Source organism: Passer montanus, unplaced genomic scaffold, assembly GCF_014805655.1.
Source record: "Passer montanus isolate IOZ18808 unplaced genomic scaffold, ASM1480565v1 scaffold18, whole genome shotgun sequence".
NCBI classification, from domain to species: Eukaryota; Metazoa; Chordata; class Aves; order Passeriformes; family Passeridae; genus Passer; species Passer montanus.
In genome coordinates this window covers 5,633,860-5,660,569 of record NW_024365381.1, presented here as the reverse complement: position 1 = coordinate 5,660,569, position 26,710 = coordinate 5,633,860, and the positions used below count along the sequence as shown (strand labels likewise).

Here is a 26,710-nt window from a genome sequence, read left to right as displayed (position 1 = left end):
CCATGGGGAGGCAAGGAGCGGGTGGAAGGGTGAATGAAAGAAAACTACTGAATTAAAATACAGACAATTTAATAGGGAAAGCAAAAGCTGTGTGAACAAGCAATGCAAAATACAGAATTCAGTCAACTCCTTCTCATCAGTGAACAGTTGTTCAGCCATTTCTTAGAATCATTAAGGCTGGAAAAGATTTCTTGAAATTTATCAAGTCCGGCCATTAACCTAATATTGCCAGTTCTACCACTAAACTGTGTCCCTAAGCACAACACCTACACTCTTTTTGAACTCTTCTAGGGGTGGTTATTTCACTACTCTCCTGGATAGCCTATTTCAATACTTGATAACCTTTTCAGTGAAGAAATTTTTCCCAACATCCTGTCTGAAACTCCCCTGACACATCTGTCCTGAGAGAAGGGACTGACCCCCCGTGTGCTCTGTGGGAGTTAGGTGATAGTAGGGGTGATAAGGTCTCTCCTGAGCCTCCCTTTCCCCAGACTAAACACCCCCGGCTCCCTCAGCCACTGCTCTCAGACCTGTGCTCCAGACCCTTCCCCAGCTCCCCTGCCCTTCTCTGGACACACTCCATTACCTCAAGATCTTTCTTGTGTGAGGGGCCTAAAACTGAACACAGGATTCAAGGTGTGGCCTCACCAGTGCCAAGTACAGTGTGTTTTATCACTTCCCTAATCCTGTTGGCCACAGTATTTCTAAGTTCCATTTAGAACTCACATTTCTAAATTTTACATTACCAGGAAAGCAGAATTTCATCCCACATAACCTCTACTTAGGAAGACAAGCATCAAAACTCTGCATTTCTCCCCTGCTTCCTCCTTCTTTTCCCAGATTTATTTCTGAGCATGATGTTACGTGGTATGAGTTATCCCTTTGATTGATTTGGCTTGGCCCCTCCCAACTTCTTGTTCATTCCCAGCCTACTTTCTGAACACCAGCATTAGAAATAGAGAAGGCCTGAATGCTGTGCAGGCATAATGTTCAGCAACAGCTAAAACATGGATGTATTATCAACACTTTTGGTCACAAATCCAATCTACAGCACCATAGGAGTTCCTATGGAGAAAGTTAGCTCCACACCAACCAAAACCAGCAGAAAGAATAGAAAATCATATCAACACAGTCTTAAAAAATAAAGACAACCCAGTACCTGAATTCTCGTGCAATGCTGAGCTACCATTTTTATCATACTCCATTTTCTTATGCATGGAATATTATAAAAATACCCAGCTGATCTTGAAAGAAGACTAGTTCTGCTTTAGATAAAATTGCAATTCAATTGCGCATTAGCATTTCAAATAGAAAAACATATTCTTCCTAATTTTTTCCCTGTTTATGCCTATTGATGTGAAAATTGAGATATATTTGTCTTTGTCAATGTGACGGAAAATTTTATCCTTATGTGTGTGAATAATGTATTTTTTTTTTTTTTTTAAAAAAGAGAGAGAATACATTCCCCAGCTGTTCTGGGGCAGCAAGTTCTATATATTACATTTATTGGAACACTTTTTGGTGAGGTCTTTTGTATACTAGAGAGAGCAAAACCACCTGGATTACTCACTTCTCCACTTTTTCTCACTTTCCCTTGTTCTTTTTTTGCTTTATAATATTATGCTTTATGGTATCTAATCCCACACTTAATTTTGTATAATTTAACTTCTCATCTTTTGACATCTTATTCTGCCTTATTCTGAGATGACTTTTCAGTAGGTTGCCAGATTCTACAATGATTGACTCTATTTTTCTGTCAGTCACCTGATTGATTTGAATCTTTAATAATGGTGGATAGTACTTTCTGGCATTAGAATGGAAATCCTATAGACAATTGCACACCAAAGATAGGGAAAAATAACACAGAAACACATCTTGATTTATGGCCTAGAATAGACATTGGACAAATGTCAAGGTCAGAGGTGTCTGCAGACTCAGCCACTTCTCTGAAATTAGCTGATAATACTGAGCATCCAATAAGCATCTGTTTTCAGTTTTGTTTGTTTGAAAAAGAGTTGTGGCTGGTTTAAGCAAACGTAAGAAAAAATTGTCTGTTATCTTTTTGCCAGCTCACAGCAAGTATCCAAAACTCAGATGCTTTTCTGAAACTTCTGGCTTGAAAATAGGGCTGGAACTCATAGATATTGAGGTTTTTCCCACACACGGAATTCCCATAATTTCTAGTCAATGTGAAGTTGGAAATACTGTAAGGAAAAAAAAATCCTGATTTGCTTACACTGAAGTGTTTACATTCCCTAATTATAATTAATACCAATTAAATCTAATACTTGCTGTGTTGTAACAAAAAACACTGGGAGTGTTATGGAGACTGACATTCTAAAATGCTGGAGGGGATAAACTGTACTTCTGCTGATGTCAGTGCTGGTTTGTATAACTGGATGTAATGTAGCCCAGTGCCTTCAGCAGGGAATTAGGTGCCAGAAGCTTTGGGTTCTATTCCCAGTGTAGCTACTTTATATGTGATGATAGCAGTTGGTTAATATCCTTTTCAGAGAGTGCCCCTCTTTCCTACTACACAGAATGTTAAGTAATGATTCTTGCTGGTTTTTGTAGTGAAAGATAATCTTTGTCAAGTACTTAGTGAATCCCACATTAAAGACATCTTGTGTAAACTGTCTTAACGCTTCACTAACTGTATTTGATATGCCTATGCTTTTTGGAAAAGGCTTAGATTATTCTCAAAGTTGAAATAATCTTTTGTAAATCTAATTATATAATGTGCAACAAATTATATTAGTTTTCCTATAGTATGGAGACCTACTAATTATTATAAATTAGTATTCACTTACTGTATTTCCATTGAAATTACTGTATGGGGCAGTTAAAAATATGTTCCTAATTATTTTCCATTTAAATTACCATGATATGCAAGAAGGCCTTTGAAAGTATGAAATTAATATGTGGTCTGGAATGCTCTTTAATTCATTAAATTCTTGCTCAGAATTTTTTAGATGACAACTCCTCTTTTGATATAAAACTATCTCCCAAAAAAAAAAAAAATCAGAATACTTAGATGACTATGAGAAAGCTGCAAACTATTTTGAAAAGGAGAAAAAAAGATTTTTGTTGCTGCAACTGTGCAACTCCCTGAAAAGGCCATTAACCACTGGTGTTTTCCCTAGTGTTTCTTATTCTCTTTGTGCATTCCCTCAAGAATAATATGAACCAGAAAGTAAATGATATACTGGAGTAGGTGACTAATGTTAATTAAATTTATTTCTTATTTTGCCACCTGACTATTTCATATTGTTTGTCCATTCTAGTAAATGTAGAAATAAATAGCACACATTCATGCAGGATCTTGCAAAATATGTTTCCAAATTCTTCTTCATTTGGTCCAGGTCAGAAAGCATGTAAAAACTTTAATCTAGGCATGGGTTCCTCCCTCATGAACTGGAATGTGAAAATGAAGAAGTCTTTATGCTTGGTAGCAGTTAGCATAGGAAAAGCATATCTGCTTCTCTTAATTTCTCTAAGAATAAAACATCTTGGTGATGAAGACTCTGCTACTACAGGAATTCATTTAATTTAGAACAGAGTCAGGGAAGCGAGTAGTCTGATGTCAAGACAGAACAGTTTCTGAATTTCATTAGTAGTGGAAAGTAAAGATATTTGGGAAAGGTGCGCGGTACACTGAAGTGAACGAGGTAACATGCGAGATGGAGAGGGAGTAATTTGTCAAATAGTCATCTATTGAGATTAATCCCAAAGAAAAAGAAATTGTCTTTTGTTTAGAATTCTAGCCTAACATTTGGGAAACACTGGTTAGATTGATTGCTTTGCTACAACTGCTGTGTGTTGTATACTACATAAAAGGTCAACACTGTGCTATCTATGGGACTATGCAATAGAAAAACAGTTGTACACCAAACTAGTCACCACAGCATTATGTCAGGAGCTAGTGAGTTTTTCAGACAAGCTTAGCAACCATGTGGAAACAGTCCACAAATCCACTTCTAACTGCTGAGTGATTCTTCTTAATAATTTTAGCTAGGCTGCAGTAGCTACCTGGGCATGCATCCAGTCCAGTGCATTTCTGGTATAGAACAGGAGTTTTGATCTGCATTTCCTTATCTTCCTGTTGAAGTGCACCACAGAGCATTGTTGAGGTAGTCCATTGGAAAAGAAGATAAGAAATAAATTCTATGAAGACTGGAACTCAGTTGAGGCTGTTCAGCCAGGAGAAGAGAAAGCTCTGGGGAGACCTTACAGCAGCCTTCCACTATCTAAAGCAGGCTGCTAGAGCTGGAGAGGGACTTTTCACAAGGATATGTAGAGATAGGACAAGGGAGAATGGCTTTAAACTGAGAAAATGTAGGTTTAGATAATAAGAGAGAAATAAATTTAGATAATAAGAGAGAAATTCTTCACAGTAAGGTTGGTGAGGCACAGGAACAATTTGCCCAGAGAAACTGTAATTTTCCCCCCATTCCTGGAAGTGTTCAAGGCCAGGTTGGATGGGGCTCTGAGGGACTTGGTTTACTTGTTCCAGCCAGCCCATGGCAGCAGAGTTGGAACTAGATGTCCTTTAGGGTCCCATCCAACCCAAACCATTCTATAAGTCTGTGGTAAAAGATAGCAGCTGACCAACTTTGAATTTCTTGTTCATCATTTCCTACTTGTTCCTCAGTATGTAAATATTCCCTCCAAGATGTTGTTCTTGTGCTATAGGTGCTCGTACATGGTGATTTATGCTTTTCATCTAGTAGCATCTATTAACCCTGGAAAAGCAACCTTTTATTAGTTTATAGCCCCATACATATTTTGAGTGTAGGAGGATTGTAGGAAATTGCTGCTTTTCTCTCAATGTAGTCTATGAAGTATAAAGAAAGATGTTAATGTCATTTAGCAGTAGTGAATCAGAAGTCAAGAACAATCCAAGGCACCATTTTTCCAAGATACAATAATACTTCTTTTTTCTCTTTTACTGTCAACAGGACATACCTTTATACATCTCACTACAGTCAAAGATTAGGAAGAAAATTACATTGTCACTTATTTCCTTTCATAGTGTGACAATATTATATTTTCCTTAAGACAGATACAGAGATTATATTTTAAGTTGTTACTCAAAGCAGTTAGCTGGTTAAGCTTGTCTGTAATGATATCCCAAAATATCAGAAACCTCTGGGAACAATTTAAAATTCTTGCTTCTCTGCAATAAAATTCTTTCTTCTCTGCTTTTCTCCCCAAGAAGAACATTAACAGAAATAAAGAGAAATATTGTAAAATTGTATATGAAATTAAGTCACATACTTGTCTTCGCACTTGTGCTGTACTCCTCTGCTTTAAAATACATATCAGATTATGGTAGTTATGTTGCATTTTATTTGTAAAGCTCTTGAACAAGTGAAGTAAGAAAATCAAAAATGGATTTTAAGAATACTGTTGCATTTCAGTAAGAGCTGTCTGTTAAAATACCATGTGTAAACAATAGCAGAAGAGCACTAGCACTTGCAAGGATCTTACAATGGACCAGATTTTTCTTACCTGCAAGTATGAAGGTGCTTCTGTCAGCTAAAAAAAATTACCTCTGAACAGATAACCATTCTTACAAAGCATGAGACTCTTCCAGACTGTGTCTATCCACTCTGCATAGCTTTTCCTCTTGTGAATAAAATCTACAGATATGAAGACTTTTAACTTCAAAGCTTTATTTCTGTTCTACTTACCATAACTTCTTTTTCATTTCATTTGTTTTCACTGAGATGTTTTATTATCTCTGCCACACATATGCATTTCTCACATTAAACAGTGTGGGAGGATATTTATGTCCAGTGTCAAACATGAAAAATATGTCATACTTCCTTGCAGTGATAATGTTTGCTTAAAACTTCTTATGCTTCCCAGCAATGACATTACAGACCAGGCAAAGTTTGTGTTCAGCTCTGGAACGCTGTTTTATATGCCAGGAGCAGAATTACTTTAATCTTTCAAACTTTGTGATAGACATAACTGTTTTCATCACTCAAAAGATCATCATATTTAAACAGATGAAAGAGTGATTTACATAAATTGGCATGAGTCTGCAAAGCACAGAACCTTACTGCTGGGTACTGTGAGATTATATAGTTAGACAATAGCCCCAGTCCATAAGACACCGAATAAGTTGTCCTGGAATGTGATTGCATCCATATGCCTTCTAAGTAATGCAATATTGACAATGAACTGATTCAAAGAGGAAGAATTTGCTCTGAAGTGAGTATTTTCTCCCACACTACCAGAAGAATTATCAACGTAAAAGTCCTGAAAATTGGTGTTAATTACAGGTATGACTTTTTAGGAAACTTTCAATTTATTATTTTTGAAGCAGATGTACTTCAAATTACTATAACCATAATAGTAATTTCACTGCTTACTATAGAAATTGGAAGATTATTGTGTATTATGAATGTAATTTAGACAAACTGGTAATTGAAAATGCAATGTCATCTCCTCTTAGAAAACAAGGAGGGAATCTCCCATAGAAAACAGTTTCTTCCAACTTCCTTTCAATTTGATTGTGGTATACTGAATTACCATGGCTGTTACGAAGTCACTGGCATGTCATGATAGAGAAGGATTCCCTATTAATAGCAGCTAAGTGACATAATGAATGTTAGTGTTAATGCCTTTAATTTAATACAAAATTATTACGTATATGATAGTTATAAAATCTATTCCTAGAATTACTGATGTCTTTACTATAACCACTGTCAGCTATCTGGAGTTCAACATCCTCTTTAAATTCTCATTGTAATCTCTATTTTCTGTTAAAATCCACTGGATTTCTTCCATTTTCTTTATCATAGGCTTAGAGGTAAACAGAGCTGTAGGTTATATATGTTGGCTTTTCACAGAGATCCTATTAGGCTTTTCTTTTTGTCCAGCTTGGCTTTTTCATTGTACTCTTAGGAATCTCCTGCAGGATTTTCTTTTTGTGTCTTCATGTTCTGATATTCAAAGTCAGTGAACAAGTAGAATTTAAATCTGTGTCAAAGCTTCCTTGAAGGAAGTAAAGATGCTCACTGATTCATTACTTTAGATTATATAACTTATGAGCAGTTGTTTACATATATGGAAGATACTACTGCAAGGAAAGAGCAGAGCCAAGACTCGGAAAGGATTGGATAGAAGAGATTAATGCACTTAAATAGTGAAAGTCCCAAACACACTTGATCTCAAGAGATGCCCAGTACCTAACCTCACACTGGTCACTCTTACCTTGTGTTTGTCCCCTGTGCTCTGTAATTTCACACCATTAAGCCTGGAAAGGCCCTTCAGTGCACCATATAATACAAACTTGTGACAGTATTGTGACAATAGTGTGCTTAATTTGGTATGCAATTATGTGGAATTTCTCTGTAGACTTCTGTAATTTTGATACGTTAATACTTTTTCTCAATCATTTTTTTGGACCTGTGCAAGCACATGAATATCCTGGTTTAATATTTTTGAGCATGATTGATAAAAAAATACTAGATACTGAAAATTTCATCAAGAAATTGAAGCTGTCTGGGTTAGATTTTTTTATGTGAGCTCTGATTTCCTTTTTAAGCAATAAGAACAGGTAAAACCTGCAGTCTTGTTGAACAGCATGGACCATTGTTTTGAGAACAAAAATATTAATGACAAAGTTTATAGGGCAGTTATCAGAAATTTCAGGCTAGTTAAAGGACATAGCACCAGGTTGCCACTAAGCTTTCAGAATTGAGGAACGACAGACTGAAACTACATGGATAATACAGTATTGTGAGATTACAGCTGTGATTAAAGACAGACTTCTCCAAAATGTAAAAAAATTGTCTGATTTCAGGTCATCATTCAACCTTTCCTGTAACTTCTCTGATGCTTCTGTGCCTAAATATTCCAGATGCCAGGGCAAATTTTAAAAATCTACCTTTATCCTGTGAAGAGCCTTTACCATGCTTTTGAATACACTGAGGTGGAGAAATCAGAAGTTTTATTTCTATTAAGAGATGTAGGTGTGAAATTAATTGGAACAGTACTTCTTTCATGGCATATAAATCAATTCAAACCTTTTAGATAGTTGAAAAATTCTGATGCTAAATGTTTTCCCAAAGTCAACCATTTTGAAAGTGTCAAAAGACACTTTCTAAGGCCTTCAGCTTCTGAACTGACTTCAGGATGTAATTGTTTGTACAAAGCATTTATATGAAGTCTTGGGAATGTCTTACAGTCTGAAATGTCCCTCCACAAAGTGTTGCCATCTCTGGAACAGAATGTGGTATTACAGAGGTTGCTGGTGCCCTAGGACAGGCAGGGATACCTGACTAGACACAGCAGTGTATCTTCTCTGGCCAAACAGAAATCTTCAAACATTAAAGAGTGTCATGCTAAAAGGAAAAACTGCTCTATAAAATGTGTTTAGTTTGATCCAAGACAAGCTTTGTATTTGAATGCAGTGGTGTTTCTTGTTTCTTCATCATTAAAAAGAATCCTAACAAAAATGCTTTTTAATGTTAGCATCCTGTGTTTTATTTGTGGAAAAAATGAGAAATACTCCAGGTCCAAGTTTGTCTCTTGTTTACATTTCATTTCAAATTACAGGCTTTTCAAACTAGTAGCTAGATAAACTTTCCTACATAAATTGAAGTTCTAGGAAGTCTTTGAGTTAAAAACAAGAATTAATGGATAGGAAATAGGAAATAATTTGACAAATATTTGTTATTTTGTATAGCAAATTACAATATTTTTGTTTGAGAAACTATTGAGCCTCTAAGTATTTTTAACTATTTACCATAACTATTTGTTTAAAATTTATGTATTTCAACAGAAAGGATTTTTCTATTGTAGTTCTCTTTAATTAGAAGTAATTAGACACCCATGCCTTTTCATAAAAGCATATGTGATTTTAGAGGAATATATTTTCCTTATTTTTGTTCTTGTTTAATTCTGCCTCTTTAAACTTCATGTTTCTCAAACTGAATCTTAGGGTTTTACACTAAACATGAATCTTTATAAACAGTACTGCTGTTGGTTAAAAATTTAGAATTTTATTGCAAGATTTTTACTTTCTTGTTAAATGCATACAAATTTTTTTTTCTTAAACAAGATCCTGCTAGGTGTTCTTGAAATTCAGTTTTGATTCAAGTGTTAAGAAGACTAAATTAAACTTCAGAGGCTAAACTCTGTCAGATTTAGTGGTATAAATAGATAAATGTGGGTAAGTTTGCTGTATATCTTCTTATAATTGATCTATTTATATCTTCTTATAAATGTCGTCTCCTTATAGTTTAAGACAACATTTTCAGAGAAAGGGGTCTTTATTTGACACATTTCACATCATTAAAATGCAGTTGCAGGTTCTAAAAAAGTAGGCAAAATCTACCTTAACAATTTCTCCTTGCTTTTAAATTTGAATATCTAATATCAGTGCTTAGATTTAATTTGATTTTCATTTTTATTTTATTTACTCTTAAATATGGGTAGCTGTGTATTTGAAAATCTGCAGTCTATAGGGCTAAGCAAAAAGGGAAAACTGATTGTCATACTTACAAGCAACGCATTTTTAGAAGGTCAAAATGATTCAATTCATTCTCAATAATGTAGTTTTTCTGTTCATGCTTTTTTATTGACAGCCTTTGTTTCTTAAAGAAACTTCATTGCTATTTTTCTGTTTAAAGAGAAACATAGCAAAGAAACAGATGTGTCCCATATAAAATATGCAATAAATCTTGTCTCACAAATTCTTTGCTCTGAACTTTCTGACAGAAACTGTCAAATATCCACTTTAATTCTAGTATAAAATGTTCACTTTGTGTCATGGCGCCAACCACCATATGCTGGAATAAAGTCAGTAACCAACAATAAAAAAAGGCAACGTATGCACCTTTGAAACAGTACAAGCAATCAACAGTGAGAAAGGTCTATATAAATCTATGGAGAATTAATCTCAGCTTTGCCACTATCCTGCTGTGCATTTACAATGAGACTTTGCTCCCGACCACCAGAAGTGGCTAACTTTGCAGAGTATCCTAATGAGGGGAAAATGTAGGGAAAACAAAGCAGCAGCTTTTAACCCCCACCCCCAACGTTTGGATCACCTAGAAGAGCATGTCTTAGTGTGTTCAAACGTGTGGGGCCACTACACATCACGGATTGCTGTACTTTAGCTGATCATGTGAAACCAATCTTGACTGAGCTCAATCAGCAGAAATAACTTGAGCTTCATAAATCAATGTTATCGTTCCACAGAAGGAGGCATTGCTGTGGATTTTCTCTCCTCAAACTTTTCAGGCTGCAAATTTCACACAGCTTTTCTGAAATTAGTTTCATTGTATTTGTATAATTACTCATTCTTTACTCAACAGATTAGCAGTTGGTTCACCATCAAATTAATTTTGCTTCCTCAATAGTACTCTTTTTTTTTTTTTGAGATGACCTGCTTCTTATTAGCTTTCAATAATCATTCAAGTATTTAAAAATATTGTCCTTGGTACAAGAATGGGCCAATCTTCAACATTTTTACTTCTGCTTATAAAAAGAGATTGTAGTTACAGATAATCTGGATAGTTAGTTTTCCCAGACACAGAACAGATTTGATTTAACCTTGTTCTGTTTGAAAGGATTAGAACTAATTTTTCAGTTCCGTAAACTGTTTAGATATATTTAGTCAGAGATTAATCTTGGAATTAAAACACAGTGTTATAGGAGTTTATTAGAAAAAAAGTAGAATTAGAAAATGTATCTCTCTAGTGCTAAGTACTAACATGCTTTAAAAAATAGTTATTATCTGGAACACCAAAGTGTGGGAGAATGTGAGATTAATGTCTTGGTTATATTTTAACAGAATTATTAATTGAATTAATAAAATTTAAAAATGTAATGCTAACCCTTGTTTTGTAACTAATGCATCCAGAATATAGGAAAATAAGACTAGTGTTAGTTCTAGTTTTAATTAAAAAATTACTCTTTTGTATGGAAGCTAATTTTCTTTTAGTTTAAAAATCTTCTTTCACAAAATACAGTAGAAGCATCATACTAAGAAACATACATTTTAAGAAATAAAAGAATTTCTAAAAACAAATACAACTTTTTTTTTCTTCATAGTTAGTTTTAATGTTCTGGTAAAATGACCTTCAGCACTTTGTTCTGGCACATTTATAGACAGCATTATCACTTTTAAAAGAAAACATAATTTCCTAGGTTTTTTATTACCTATGATAATAAACACTTTCTTGAATGTGTTGCTTGAGCATGTTCTGCTGGTATTTTGTGTCTCTCTGTGTGTGCAAGTGTCTGTAATTCATTATGTTTTCATGACATTAAAAATACGGAATCTAATATTTAACAATTTCTATATGGTAAACATTATTTTTTTCTTGTCACATGCCTAAGATACAGGTTGGCAACTTCTATTCCTGGTAACTTGTGGGAATGTGTATACTTTTGTTAAGAAGCTTTCCAAGATTGGTCAGGGACTCTGTGCTGTAGGGACATTTATACATTCACATCATTGGATGTGGGTTTCTTAGTTAAAAAAAAAACTTGCACCACGGCAGAGGAAAATAAACTTGTGAGAACTGTTTCAGGGAAGGGTGATTAAGACCTCATGGCAGCAAGTGTTCTGAAGATTGTTTTGAAAGGATTTAAGATGCCTATACCAGTATTTAAACTGTCTTTAAAAAATGGCATAGCCAAATTCTGTGTTAAAAATGTGATATATTTTCATTTAAAGAAATGATAAAAGAAACAAAGCTCATGTGATCACACTGCTTATTGATGTCCCCTGCCAATAATTTTTAGTGCATTGTCCAATTTTGACCAAATGTGACAAGGTTAGAGATCCTGAGATATTAAGCTCTTAAAATCTCAATAAAAATACGTGGCTAAGAGTGACCTTATTAGCCTTCCAGGGAGAGCAAGGCTGTATCATGAACTCACCCCTTAATTAAACATTAATGAATCCATCTGGGAACTAACTGAAGTACAGACCCACAGTAGACCCAAGTTTCATTGATTCCATTCTCCCAGCCCTTCTTGTTTAACTGACAGCATAGAAGAAAAATTTCTTCGTGGGCATGGGACTATTTTATGTGGTGATTTTTTGCATTCTGATATAAAACTATATTAGTCATACATTCAAATATTTACATAGAATTTCCAGGCTGTCTGTTGAATTCCATGAGTTCATAAAGCCTACCAATTAGAAGTTAGGAGCTGGCTAAAGACAGTTTGTCAAGTAATACATATATTAGAAAATTATTTGCTAGGAAGTTGTGTATAGAACACATACTTTTTTTTTTTCACTATTTCTGAAATGCAGTATTTTTATAAGGCAAAAAAGCACCACCATGAGAGTAGTGGACTGTAGCCAAGTGAAATAATTTGCACTCATATTCAAATTTGGAATTTAATACAGTTCAACAAGAAAAAGAAAAAAACAGAAAATGTTTTACACTGGATGTATTCTCTCATGTTTGCTATGTTTATATATGGAATCAACTAAGTAATAAGAATTCTTTTGTTTAGACCTAAATTAAAAGTAATGCTGGTTCTCAAAATACAGAGTTATATTAGATTTAACTCAATATAAAAATATAGAAGTAGGAGAAAATTCAGGTTTTATGTATAGCTCTAGACAGAAGTTTCTTGAGAATACCTCTTCCTAGATCAGGATACGCAACTCCTTTAGACTTTTTGAAACATCATAATTTGTGAAAAGTTTAAGATTATTCAGAAAACTTGCTCAATAATTAGGATTAAAAGTATAAATATCTGAAGCTGCAAAATTATTTTTTACTGTGAGTACCTAATTTCTGAGTACTTTTATACCCTCTGCTACTAAATTCTTTATTATACAATATGTTGTCAAAAAGTAAAACAGTTCTAAAACTAGATTCAGTCTGTATGAAATGAAAAAATACATCCTAGTAGCATATGACACTAGATTGGAAAATTATTTTCCATGTCTTTAACAATTCCAAGGCTCCAGTTTTCATACTGAGCACCCAGACTCATACTTGTTAGTCAAACCATGTTTTTAAAAATTAGTATATTCCAGGTGATAATGAAAAAAAAAAATCTAAAAAAATTAAGACAATCCATTTTCTGATTCTACATTCTTTTACATTCACATGTGGATTTTTGTTAATACTCATTTATTTGCACTTGACATTTTTAAATTTGTTTAAAAGATGCTATTAATTTTATTTCCATTTCTTTAAAATTGACATTTCAAGAAAGCAGATTCTGGCAGTGTCAGGCATTAAAATACAATTTCACATGTTATATAATATAAATTATTTTATAACATTTGTAATGTGTTCTATTCTTGGCCTTTTGTATAGAGCCTAGTCTTTTTCTAGACAGTGAGGTTACACTAAGATTAAAAAGATTAAATTGGTGTTGATGATACTTGTGAACACTAATGAATTGTTAGCTACATGCTGTTGGCTTTGCTATCATCAGCAAGAACAAAGCTTCATACTGCATTGAAAACTACAGATTGTTTAACATGCTGGATCAAGTTTTGGACACCTTTACTATAATTTTAAAAAATAGTTGTAGTCTTGATTATTATGCATTTAAACAGCCAAATTATGCAATCTGTCTAAATCTTAGGATTCATCTCCATGGCTGTATGATTACTCTGAATGGCTGTGTGCTGTTCTTCTGGGACGGAGTTAATACTCTTCATATCAGCTGTGTGAGATGTGGTTTGGATATGTGGCTAGAACAGTGTTGATAGTACAGAACAGTTTTGGCTGTTGTTGAGCAGCACTTGCACATTGTCAGGGCTTTCTCTCTGTCCCACTCTGTACCCTCAGTGATAGGCCAGGTTAGACAAGAATTGGGAGGGTCACAACGTGGATAGCTGACTAAACTCAGCATTCCATGCATGTAATGTTATGCTTAGCAATGAAGAAGAAGAGGAAAGGATTTTGGGAGAGGTAGTATTGCTCCAAAAATGGCGAGGAGGCATCACTCTGCCCTTGCATCACTTCAGTTTCTTCTTCCCCTTTTCTTCATGGATTGAACTGTGTTTATCTTGACCCATAAGTTTTTCTCACTTTTGCTCTTCCCATTGTCTACTCTGTCTGACTGAGAGGGAAGGTGGAAAAGTGAGTGAGTGGTTGTGGGCTGCATAGCTACTGGCCACACTGAACCCATGATGATTCTAAATAGCAACCCTTGGGAAGAGGTTTAGATTGCTCGTGGTAGTTCTTTGCAGCTCAAAGAAATGCCATGTGCTAGCAAGTGCATCCCTATGAAAATTTTGGTTTCCTTGATGCTACTTCTAGGCCTATATGGCTTGAGTGAAGCATTTCCTAAAAGTTAAATCTATTTTAAAAATTTCAGTTTTAACAAATCTATTGAAATGAAAACCAAAGAAGGCTTATTTCATCCCACTCTAATCCTGCTGGTCATAGTACTACCATTGTGCAATATGTTAGTAGTTTGAACATGTCAAGAATTTTGTTCAGAAACAGAAAAACTGTATAACTGCAGAGCTTTTGATGATCCTCTATAGTCATTTTGCCCGCCTAGGACACCTTTGAGGTTTTTCTTCCACTCTCCAAAGTCCCTGATTAAACAAGGTTATTAAACAATTTCTCTTGCATGACAATTGTACTTGAGGGTGGAAATAGATCTACTACAAAACTCCAGCCTGGGAGCCTTCTGGGTTCAACTTTTGATACCCAAGTATATCGCCAATGATAGTATCTAAGAGATTTGGATCTCTGTTTTCAAGTGGGGATAATGCTTTCAAAGCATGGTTCATGCTTTACAAAGACCGAGAAAATGAGGTCAATTGTCGCTTGTTCTCCTAACTTGATAATGTCATAGAATATGACTGTCCTCACCTTGGGAAAAGATAACCCAGCTGAACCTCTTTGGGGGTATACTTTTCTTCCTCAGCCATTAAATCAAGGGTTAGTATGTTTCTAGGATGGGGTTCATGTTTTGGCTACATTTCAACATGCCTACCTGAGAGATTTTAGTTTTGACTAGTGAGGAAGGTGGGTTCCCATGAGACTATAAATGTCATAATAACCTTTTGTCACTGTTTTAACAATCTCTGTCCAGGCTTTATAAAGTTCCAAGAGGAATGTCAATAGGGGTTTTGTTTTGGTTCATTGGTTGGTTTTGTTGTTTACTTTTAAGGTTGAGTTTTGAGTTGGTTTTTTTTTTTTGTCTATGTCTTATTATAGATTGTGTCTTAATCTTAACTGTTCTTGATTGGAAGGCATGAGTCAGAAAAGACATATCTCCCTCCTAAAGAGAAAAAATAATCAAATACCTTGTTTTAGGGTGGTGTTTTTCTTGTGCAGAAAACACTGTAATTTACAAAGCAGTCTCCTTAAGTTCTTGAAGCATATATTTTTGAATTACAGAAACTCAGCCTTGGAATACAAAATTAAGAGTTCTGATATCTCCACCCTAATGGGTAGTTGTTACAGTTCTCTCGTAATTGTGGAAATTTTCACTGCTCCAAAATGCTTAGAAAATTTGTAAAAACTTTATGCATCAGATCTTTCAAATACGAAAGTAGTAAAATACTGCAAAATAAAAGAAAAGCTGTAATGTGTCCAACTTAATCAATACACTTCAGTGAATTACCATTCTTATGTGCCTTCATATATTTAAGGTCTGAAAGAAATAACAAAATTTATCCTGTCAGACTCGATGAGTGTTAAAATTTTCACTAGAGGGGCAGAAATAACTAAGATTTTTGTGTGGTTGTGGCTACCCATTTATCTTTCTTTCTCTTTCTCTGCACTTTTTTTAGTGCACCATCATTCTCTGCTTGCCTCTGTTAGTGACTGACCTTCTCAATTTTCAGTCTGTGCTGGTATCCAGTATTTGCTTTCCTTTGTTCTTCAGAGATCTATTTCATAGTAGCCTGCTGTATGAAGAGGTATTGGTTCTGTTATAACTGGAAGCTGCTGTGCATACATTAGACCTCTAAAAAACAAATATTTTCTAGTAATTTCTCATTTTCAGTATAGTTTTTCATGTACTCTTCTATCCCCAAAAAGTAGAATATGTAGAAAGAATAAATTGGAGAATTTTTTTACCATTTCACTCTATTACTACTTCACTTTTTAAACTGTTAGAGGATCATGAATCTTCATGTTGACATCTGCATTTCAGTAAAAGGAAGTAATCACAAATATTTGGTTCATAAGGTCAATTCATAAGATCATCCATCTCATGTGTTCAGAGGTGTCTGAAGGCCCAAATGTCACTGTAGTCCTTTTGTCCCTATTAAATATTGGAGTTCATTTGTGGTGGAGCTTCCTCTTTAGTTTCCTCCTAGTGAAAATCAGTTTAAAAGTGCCAAAACCTACTTGCAAACCAAATCAGTGCTCAATAAATGGGGAATACTGGGAAAATTTGCTTCAAAAGCATCCTAATCAAAAAGCTCATGCCAGTAGACACCGTATTTCAGTGTTCACTGCAGTCAGGTTTTCTCTGATACAGGAGTGATACCAGGTGTCCATTTCAAAACAGGCAAGATGTGCTGCATATAGATGGGCTATAGAACACTTGCCACAGCAGATTGTGAAAGTTAAAAAGCTTCTAAAAGCTTAAGCAAAGAAAGAGCAAGTTCTTGAAGGAGAATCCATTGAGGATTACATTGCAATGCCATTCAATGCAGGAAATATTTTGTATGAGCTACAGAATCTCAGAGGCAGAGAGAGGACCCTTAGGCAAAGTGTGTTTGTCCTGGTCCATAATTCTAACTGAGCACCTGTTTCAGTGCCTGCCAGGGGCAGGATATGAGGCTGGGTGAATCCCTGTGCCAGTGTGATGTGGCTGTTAATGTATTCTTAATGATGGCTGTTAATGTATTCTTAACTTGATGAAACTGAAATCAAACACGAGGTCTAAGGGTGAAAGAATTACGTCATTCCACTTCTGCAAAAAGCAGATTCTATGCAAGCAAATGTGGTATTGCTAGAGAAATAAAAATAAATAAGTTCTTTCACTTACGTAATTCATTTGAATTGCCTTCAGTAACTCCACAAATTAAGACAAGGATTGATATCTTAACTATGAGGCTTTAAGGATCTGCTGAGGAAATTACATTGTTTCATGGAAATCTATACTGAGAGCATTAATTGTGCTAGTCATTGCAGATTGTGGAGGATGAGAAAAAGAGCAGGATATTTCAGATTTTGAGTGGAAAATTAGTTAGAAATTTTATGAAAGATAAGAGAATTGCTCTAGTTTCTCTTCTTACACATTATAGAATTTGTTATATGGAGTTGTTTATTTATTTTCTTAACAAGTCTCAACATCTAAATTTCAAATAAATGCTTTTATACAATTTCTGGGTGGATATGTTTACAGTTAAAAGTACAGAAAATACTGCTTGCCATAGAATACAGTTATTTTCTTCTTTCTTGTTTTCCCTTTTATTGGTACACAAATGCAAATACTGTTACATAAATGTAAACTCTGTGTGTTTCTTCCTAAAAGTCATACCCTTTTTTTTCTTTAACTTTGTATAAAAAATTAAAACTTATTTCCACTATCTTTCCTTATCCCCTTCTTTCAAGATTAAAAACAGTAAATCAGGCCTTGCCACCTAATTATAAATGTATAAATATATTGCCCTTGTTAGCTATTGTGTTTCATGTATAGGGGCCTGAAGATACTGTTTCTGTTGTAGCTGGGAATGTAGCTATGTTGGGAAAGTTGCCTTACTTAATTTTCCATCTTCTCAAAAACCAGAAATAAATTATTAATGTAATAAGGAATTGTACAATTTTATACATTGTTCAGCTTGTATAGTTAATTTTATATCATTATGAATCAGTAGAATTCCAGCCTCTGTTTTCTACTTTTAATGGTATAAAATTAAAATAGTGAATTAAGTATATTGTGTTAACTTTAGGCAAATTTTTGGTACCCTGAGATGAATGCAATAAATCAGAGCTGCCCTATGTATTTCATTTGCAGCTGTCTTGCCACTAAGATTTGAGGTGGAGAACTTAGTCATGTAGGATTGATTGCTTTCCTTGCAAAGGGCACACAACATTGTTTCTGGCTATTGGCCATATTGAACTAATAGGAATAAATATCTCCAGCACACTTACTCAAGGTAGAGAAATGTATGAGTTGAAATCAACTTGTTTTGTTAACAGCAAATGTGCTGAAGCTATCAATTTTTATTTTCATTTTAAACTGTCATAGTACAAACCCCTTTGTCAGTAGCTTTATAATGAAATGGAGTCATTCAGGACCCATTTCTCAATGGCCTTGTCTGTGAACTCAGGTTTGTAACTGTATTTCAACCAGGCACTCCTGTGGACTGAGATGCAAAAAGATAAAATTCTTTTCTCTGCATAAAAAAAAAGTGTCTGAATTCTGTTTATATTAACATTACCGTTTACAGGATTATTTTAATATGGAGTAGGAATAACTTTTCCACAGTAGTATTATTTTATATACATGGTATTCTGCTGGAGCTGAAGTTGTATTAAGACTTGATTAACAAAAGCTAGTGGTTTTGCTTTGAATAGCCAGGTCAGGAAACATCTTCAATAGTAGAGAATGCTTTTCTTTTCAAAATCAAATCCTTTTAAGTAGTTCATGTGAGCATTCTGTAATAGAGGGGCTCAGATTCACTAACCATATTTTAAACTCTTGGCTGATTTTTCAAAAAAAATCATGTACATGCCATACATTTAAAGCCTACTACATGTGTTTTCACTTTCCAGCTTCCAGAACAAAATGTGATAGCTCTGTGGAACAGTTGGTGTTAACTATATTTGGTACCTGTTCAATTCCAATTGAACTTCCAATCATTTGTGCTGCAGAAACACATTTAAATTTGTAAGTTCTGGCCTGCAACAAATGAAGAAGCAAATACAACTTAAATTGTTTTCTTTTCAAAAATTGGAAAGTGAAGTTTAATTATTTACATTTGATTCAATTAATGCCTAGCACTATATATTATAATATGGGTTTTAAATTACTTTTCAAATCCAATACACTTTATTGGTACAGTAGAAACATTCATTGTATACAAGAAATAAATAAAAATTGAAAATTAGCAAGTGTTTACCACTTTTATTATACTTAGTGTACAAACGGTGCAGTTTTGAAAATAACAGATGTTTAATCTGTGGGATTTCTAAAACAGAAAGACAGTAATTTATAGCTTTAAAATGTTTCTCATTGGCAGCTAAAGAAGAACGGAAAAAAGAAGAGAACAGTTTGGAAAATGCTCAAAAATGGTAAGATTTTTTCCTAGTGTTTTTTAACAGTTATTTTGATCAAAGATATTACTGAACTTCGGAATTACATTAAATAGCAAAAAGGATCTGTGTTTCAAAGAAGTAATATGTTTCCTGAAAAAACTTCTATGTAATCTTCCAGCAAAAACTTCATTTATGTTTTTATCCAGACAGTGTACTATGTTTGAGGTTTTAATTATTATCAGCATTGAGCTGAATGGGGGTTTTACAGGAAAGATAAAGAACTGATTAGCTACTTTATGACATAAAAATGTGTTTAATCATCACTGAATATTTTCAGCACTTACATACAGCACTTGGTTGCCTAAGAAGCCATTGAAATTCCAATGTTTTTATTGCCTGAATATTTGTGCCTCACTTAGGCCAAAGGAGTCAAAGTGTGGAAAAAGTGAGATTAATTGACTTATAGATGGTTAGTAAAATATTCAGTAAGTTAATATTACTAATACATTTTGTTCACCAAATTGTAGTTTTGTGAGAGTGAGACATCCATCTTAGCTATAGACCTGCTAGAAATAAACTGGGGTAAATTAATTTTTAACTTCCTATCAATATTTTTTCCTCCTGGTCGCTGAAGGCAGATCTGTGGTAATTTGGATTTTAATTGTACTTTTCACAGACCATACTCACTCCACCTGAGACACCTCAGTTAGTTTTCCTAGGCGGTCAGGAAGAGGGAGATAAGGGGCACTTCCCAAATGCAGTTCAAGTCTTAGGTGAACTGCTCCCATCTGCTTGCAGAAGATGCCTAAATATTGGCTGAACAACTGGCTGATGGCAGCTGGGGCTTTACTTCCTCATTTCAAGTCTCTGACTAGCTCTACTTGCTGCAAACCTGACTTCCCTGGCACAAGGCTCCTTCCTATCCTACCTGCTTTGTGGCCATTCTAGACTAGAATAGACTCTCAAGGATATGGGGCTGCACTCAATTAGCAGTTGAATTAGGGAATTAGTTGTCCAGAACAGAGTTTGGGGTTTTTAATTGCTAACTGAATATTCAGTATTTTAAATTACTACTTTAGAAAGGCAGAAAGTAGCCCAGGAAGCCAAATTAAGGTGGGTGAAAGCAAAGGAGTGCTACTAGGGGCTGATGAAGAAAGGAAGAGAGGATGCAAAGTGTCAGGATGAAGCAGAGAAAGTACAGGATTTCAGGATCCCACCTCTGTAAGCTCCAGATGGCATGGTGAAGGGTTCTGTTAGGTAGAAGAATGCACAATGTACCTGGGGCTGCTGTTACATGAAGCAAACCTGAGAAGAGTCTCTGTTCTTGCAGCACTTGGTGAAGCTATCCCAGTGAAAGTGCTATGAACAGCTGAGGAGTATTCAGCCCAAGTGAATGTAATGCACATTACATTGCCCAGTAGACATAAATGGTTTTTACCATGTAATTATGACTAAGGTATTTTAGTATTTTTAGAGTTTGAAAGCCAAAACATTTTGCACAGATATTTAAAGCTGTATTTGATTTGTTTATTTATTTATTTCTTTTTCTCCTCATAGTGTCACTGCAAGACCCATTAACTCTGAGTGTTATGGCCTTATATAAACATATTTCATTATGATTCTTTAAATATGGAACATCAGTTAACTTGAAATATAGTTAAATGTTTCGTGCAAAACCTAGTAAGAAATGTAAAAGGTTAAGTTTATCACATATGGGGATTAAAAAAACCTATTGTTTTAATAGCTTACCTTGAGCAATATGGGATATTGTACATTACGGTTTCTATCTTCAAAGTGTCAAAAAAAACCCCAGAGCATATTGGCTCATGTGGATAAAATCTAAGCTTCTTTGTGAAATAGCTAGATTATATATTGCTTTATTTTGGAGGGATAACTTCTGTAGTTTTTGATGGATACTTTATATTCTTCAAGCCTAGCTAAAGACCTTTAATTTCAAACTAAGTCAAAAAATCTTGAGCCTAACCTTGTATTTCTGTATGAAAACATGCAATGTGGACTGTGAAAATGCAAATATAAATGAAGAAAGATGCCAAAGCTTCATCCATCATTCATATAACAAGTGTTGAATGGCTGGAAACTCCATACAGGTCTTCAAAATTATTTATTTTATTTTCAAGATTTACACCTCCCGTGTTTAGATTAAGAACCTATTCACAACTCTAGAGAAAAATACAGCTTTCTTCTGATTAAATAAAATTATTATTCCAGGAAATATTACTTATTTTAAAATACGTTGTTACTGTTGCTTTAAAATTACAGTATTATTTTTAATAAATATCACCAAATGTTTCAGGATTGTTGCATCTACTTTGCAGAGAAAAGTGAACATACTTTTATTTATTTAAGTACCTAGTCATGTGAGTTGTTCCATTTTATATATACAAAGCAATGTCATAAGTGTTAAAAATGCACAATCAGATAAAAAGCTCTTGGAAGTATTATCTGTAAAAAAGAATAATTTGAAAATATCCAGCTGTATAGCAATTAAGTAACAGCCACATTATAAAATCTTTTTTAAAGCTTTAAAACACTGGCAATGTATTTTTGTAAAATTAATTGTTTATTGACACATGTGGAAGGATATTATTTTCAGGAAAAATTTTGCAAAAGGACTATTGGCAATGTTGTTGGCTTGGTTGTTGCTACTCCCAATTCTCCCTAAATGCTAGAAGATTATTTTCAATCAAACCTAGAGATTTTTTCCTGACTCAGTGTGTGGCTCTTCCAGAGTCCTTCAGTAAAGATAAATGGGAGAATAGGATCTTTATGGAGTGCAGCAGTATAAAATAAATGAATATATTACAGCATTTCCTGTAAGGCAAGAAGTTAAGCTTTTCTCATTACAATTGAACACCCATGATCTGCCAGTATGACAGACCTCTGTGGTGGCTCATGCATCTGTAAGTTATCCTCCTGGAAAGGAGGTGGATGTTGGAAGGTTGGTTATACTCAGCGTGAATTGCTGCTGTGATTTCCAAGCAAAGAAGTTGTGGTAATTACCAGCCTTGACTACTGAATCAGAGAAACTGTTTCCCCAGTGGGCTTATGTGTTGACTGGTTTCTTTTCTTTCCCCCTCCCTTGCAGCTTTGAAGAAACAGTGGGATACTTTGGGATAAAGCCAAAGCCTGGTGAGAAGGAGATCACACCAAACTATGTTTTCACGGTGTGGTACGAATTCTGCAGTGACTTCAAGACCATTTGGAAACGAGAGAGCAAAAGCATTTCCAAGGAACGGTAAGGTTCTAATAAAGTCATTAATACCATTTTAGATGTCTGGGAAACTGCTGCTTCTCAAACCCAACAAATTATACTCCTATATTTCACAGGCGTCATTGTTTTCTTTCAGATCTAATGGACATCAAGGAAAGATTATTCCCTCAGGGTGCGTAGGAAAATTCACCAAAGGCATGCTGTCCCCACAAAAAGATAAACACATATAATCTGATAAATTACACTTTTGTAACCCCTTCCAATTACTAGCTAGTAAAATGAAAGGAGAGCTGTGCTAATTTATAACAGATTGCTTCTCTGTGCATTTTCATGTTGAACTAGCCTAAATGAGGCGATATTGCTGTCGCAGACAGTACAGACAAATAAAAGTGAATGCTTTTCCAGTTAATATACTGCACTTGCATCAAAGAGAAGCCCCAGAGATTCAGGCCACACTTAGCATAGTGTCGAAGCCCCACACTGAATTTACAGCACTACTTCTGAGTTTTGGTGTCCTGCTGAGGACATCAAACTACTTGCCGCTAGATCTCACAACAGACTCCTGATTTTATTAGTTAGAGTAAAAGAACCCAAAAACCTAAACCCTTCAATTATTTTCTCGATTTTCTTGAAGAAACTTAAAGTCTTTTACACAAAAAAGCAATTCTACTACAAGCTCATCATACTCAGCATGTTACAATTCATTTGAAAAGACCTGGAGTGGTAATGTAGTCATTCTTTAGAAAAGAATGGAGCAATTACTTTCAGCATGAAATTTAAATCCAGGTGCTTATTCCAAATTGACAAAGAGTTAGATTAAAATGTCTTTAAAAGAATAAGAAAAAAACATTATTTACACTTATATTTTCCATTTTTGCTTCAAATCAGTGGGACTTTCAGGTTCCTATGAAGTAGATTTTTTGAAGGAGTAGATGTAGAAGTTATGAATTCTCAATTATCAACCTTACCAGCATTGTTTTGCAGATCTTACAGTTTTAAAACACATGAAAGTGGTAGCTTTTTGTATCATTTATTGATTGATTTTGGAAGCTGACAAATGCAAACATTTACAAAGAATCTTTTTTTTCCTTGTATCTAAATCACTATGCAAATTTGGTTTACATGCTAGAAACTGTATAAAATAAAAAGTCCCAAGCATGTTACTGTGGTCATGATAGAGATCATCTCAGGGATCTATTTTCTGCTGAATCATAACTTATTTTTATTCCAAAGGCAGTTAGGAAGAATAAAGGTTAACTGCCCAAGAAAAAAAAAATCCAGACCATACATCCTTTCTTTTTTATGTAATTAGCACCTTGCTAATGGTACACAATGATCCTTTCAAGTAAATCGATTTGAAGTGCCTTATGTTTTAACAGTATGTAGCTACTTAACTGTCTTAATACAACAATCAAGAAATCTTTGTAAGTAGACTGCTATATTGTGTAGACTGCTTTCATACTTAGGTGAAGTGAGAATTTCTTGTGGTTTAATTTGTATCAATCAAATCTACAAATAAAAACACAGAACAAATATATCATCGGTTCCTCTGACAGATGCCTTATTCCTGTTCCAGGTAAAGCAATACCGGTTGAATGCAGAGCAGCAGTTGCTGTAATACTTCTAGGTGCTGACACTTTCTGGGTCATGTAGACTGTTCTTCAAAGCTCATTTCAAATTATTTTTGCAAAGTTTCATTAGTCTCAAATGGACAGTTCATTGTCCTTTACATTCAAATTTGGGTGATTCATCAGGATGATGTGCTGTTAAAATGAGGAACCTTGTGTAAATAGTAAATTAGAATGACAGAATAGCTGTTTTCATCATTTTAAATTGTTCTGCAGTGTGCTACTGAACAGAAGGACAGAGTGAAATCAATAGATTAGAATTGTGGAAATGCTTTTTTCATCACCTGAAGTGTCTTGTAAAGTCTTGATCATTTAAGGGTCCTGTTTAAAAAGCATGAAACTAATAATTGATGAACTGCTGTCCAAAAAAGTTTGAAAGCAAGGGAAGAGTCATTGTACACGCTGGTAACTAAAAACCTTAGAATGACAGGAATGGACAGCTGTCTTCCTTAACTGGCTAATTAATTGGATGCACTATTTGTTGTGCATTTTTAGAGATTGCAATTTAATTTTAAAAAAAAAAAAGGAAAGGGAACATTTTTATCATGAATCCTTATTTTGTTTTGAAGAAAGTTTTAAAGAGGAAGAAACAGCAATGTAAGTCAGTAATTGAAACATAGGTTCTGAAACTGAGGCATTGCTATCATTATGTGAACATGTTTCCAATTGGATTACATTTTGAATTTCAGGAGCTGAAGAAACCCAATGTAAAATGTGTAGGAATTAGCTAATTGTTTATATTTACATAGGAATGTCAATAGTGGATTGTAATTTGTCTTTCAAGAAATATGACACAAAATTTAATTATAATATGCAGAATGATCATTAATAAAAGGAATAATTTATTAATGACCTAATAAATTAACCTAATTTATTAGGTTAAACTTAATACTAGTAAAAATGGGTCAAAAGATCTATTATACCAAAATTAAAGTTTTATATCCCAAACTAACTGCATTGGATTGTATAACAGACATCTTTAAAATCTGTGAGTTTCAGGAAAAAAGAGTGCTGTCTTTAACTAAATGACAGTCTCAGCTGCAAGGAACCTGTTTTGTCTAAAGCTACTTGGCTCCCAAATGTAGCACAACTGTAGGAATCTAATGAGATTTCAATGAGACTTTTTCTTAAAGTAAAGGAAACACTTCAACTGAGCTGCCCTGCATTTAACCTCACCATGAAACTAAATTAGCTGCCTGCAAAATATAATTGAGTCATTGTCTCTTTCCTGGACAAAATTTGCACGTAATTTAGGAATGCAAGACGGAGTTACAGATAAATAAGAAACCATGATATGATATGATATATAAATTACTATAAGGATAAAATGAAAATTATTTTCCAAACCATATGCCTAATAGGAATAGGATGACAGTTTACTTTCCCTTCAATACCAGAATTTAAGTACAATTAAATGAAATTTGCTTTGACAATCACATCATCTGTGACAAACAGCTTAATGTAAATGCACCGAATGTTGGAATCACTTTTTTTGTGCTGTTTTGGATCAAAATCCAGTTTTGTTGTTGACAGTTTGATAATTTACAATGTGTATGCACTCAGGTACATCGACTGCTTTTATGCTTTTTTCTGTGTATGAAATTTTGAGATGATACCTGAATTGAAGACTAAAAAGTTGGAGTTTTTGACAATAAAGCACTTAGAGCAAGGAGGATTGCACGTATTTCCACTGTCACTTCCTTTTCTTAAAGTACTAATTTTATTTGCAGTGAGTATGTCTATGAATTCAGAATCAAAACAAATATGTATTTATAACAACTTAAATCCATTATACATACACATGTGAATGCCCATCCATAAATCAATCAAAGCATTCAAGATGCATTAAATTATATTTTAAGAGGATGTCCTAAACAAGTCTGAAATAAGGAAAAAGTATAAATACAAAAGAAATACTAGTAGTTTGCAGCAAGTTTCATCACACACTGTGATTATGTTTTGCAAAAGAAATGTGACAAAGATTATAGTAATGTGTTTATGCCTGTTACACTTCAAATATGAAATAATTAAAATAGGAAAGAATTGTTGCTCCTAATTTAACTCAACTCACTGCTGACTCTTGCAAGGATAAGATTGCCACAATGGTTACTGTACTGGATGAAGTAATCTCTTTCAGATTGAGTATGCATACAAATAGGCCAGAATTCAGAAATCAAAAACAGAACCAAAATTCGTCTCAATGGCTGGAGAAGACATGATCATTATTTAATGAACAGAATTATATATTTAATCTTGAAAACAGAAACACTTTGTCACAAGATGTCACAGATGGTAAAAGCTTGCATAGATTCTAAATGGTGACAACACAAAATTATATTAGCAAAACCTACGAAGGACTTACACATTAAGAGAGTTTCCAGCTGCAAAAGCATTCTGGTGATTATCACTAGGCTTTGACTGTCTTTATATACTCCTAAATATCTGCCAATGGCTATCTCAGATGGACTGAAGTATATTTTTGTTATTTAGCCCTTGTCTTCCTATTGTTTTTTCTTATGCATCAACTTCCCTAAAATATTTTTTTTTAAATCTTATTCCTTGTGACTACAGAGATGAAATTTTTCACTTACTTTGTAGATAACTTTGTAGATAAACCACTGTCAGTACATCCAGAAAAAAAAGAAAACATATCAAACATATTGTCAATT

General features: G+C 34.2%; 1 protein-coding gene across 5 annotated transcripts in view; it reads left to right on the top strand.

Moving 5' to 3' along the window:
* Positions 1 to 26,710, top strand: part of FMN1 (formin 1) — a 179,249-nt gene that overhangs the window by 139,731 nt on the left and 12,808 nt on the right. For all 5 annotated transcript variants that reach the window (XM_039705429.1, XM_039705428.1, XM_039705426.1 and 2 more), the window contains 2 exons: positions 19,166 to 19,217; positions 22,288 to 22,437. In XM_039705429.1, coding sequence (XP_039561363.1) covers positions 19,166 to 19,217; positions 22,288 to 22,437 — 202 coding nt within the window. The remainder of the gene's footprint in view (positions 1 to 19,165; positions 19,218 to 22,287; positions 22,438 to 26,710) is intronic.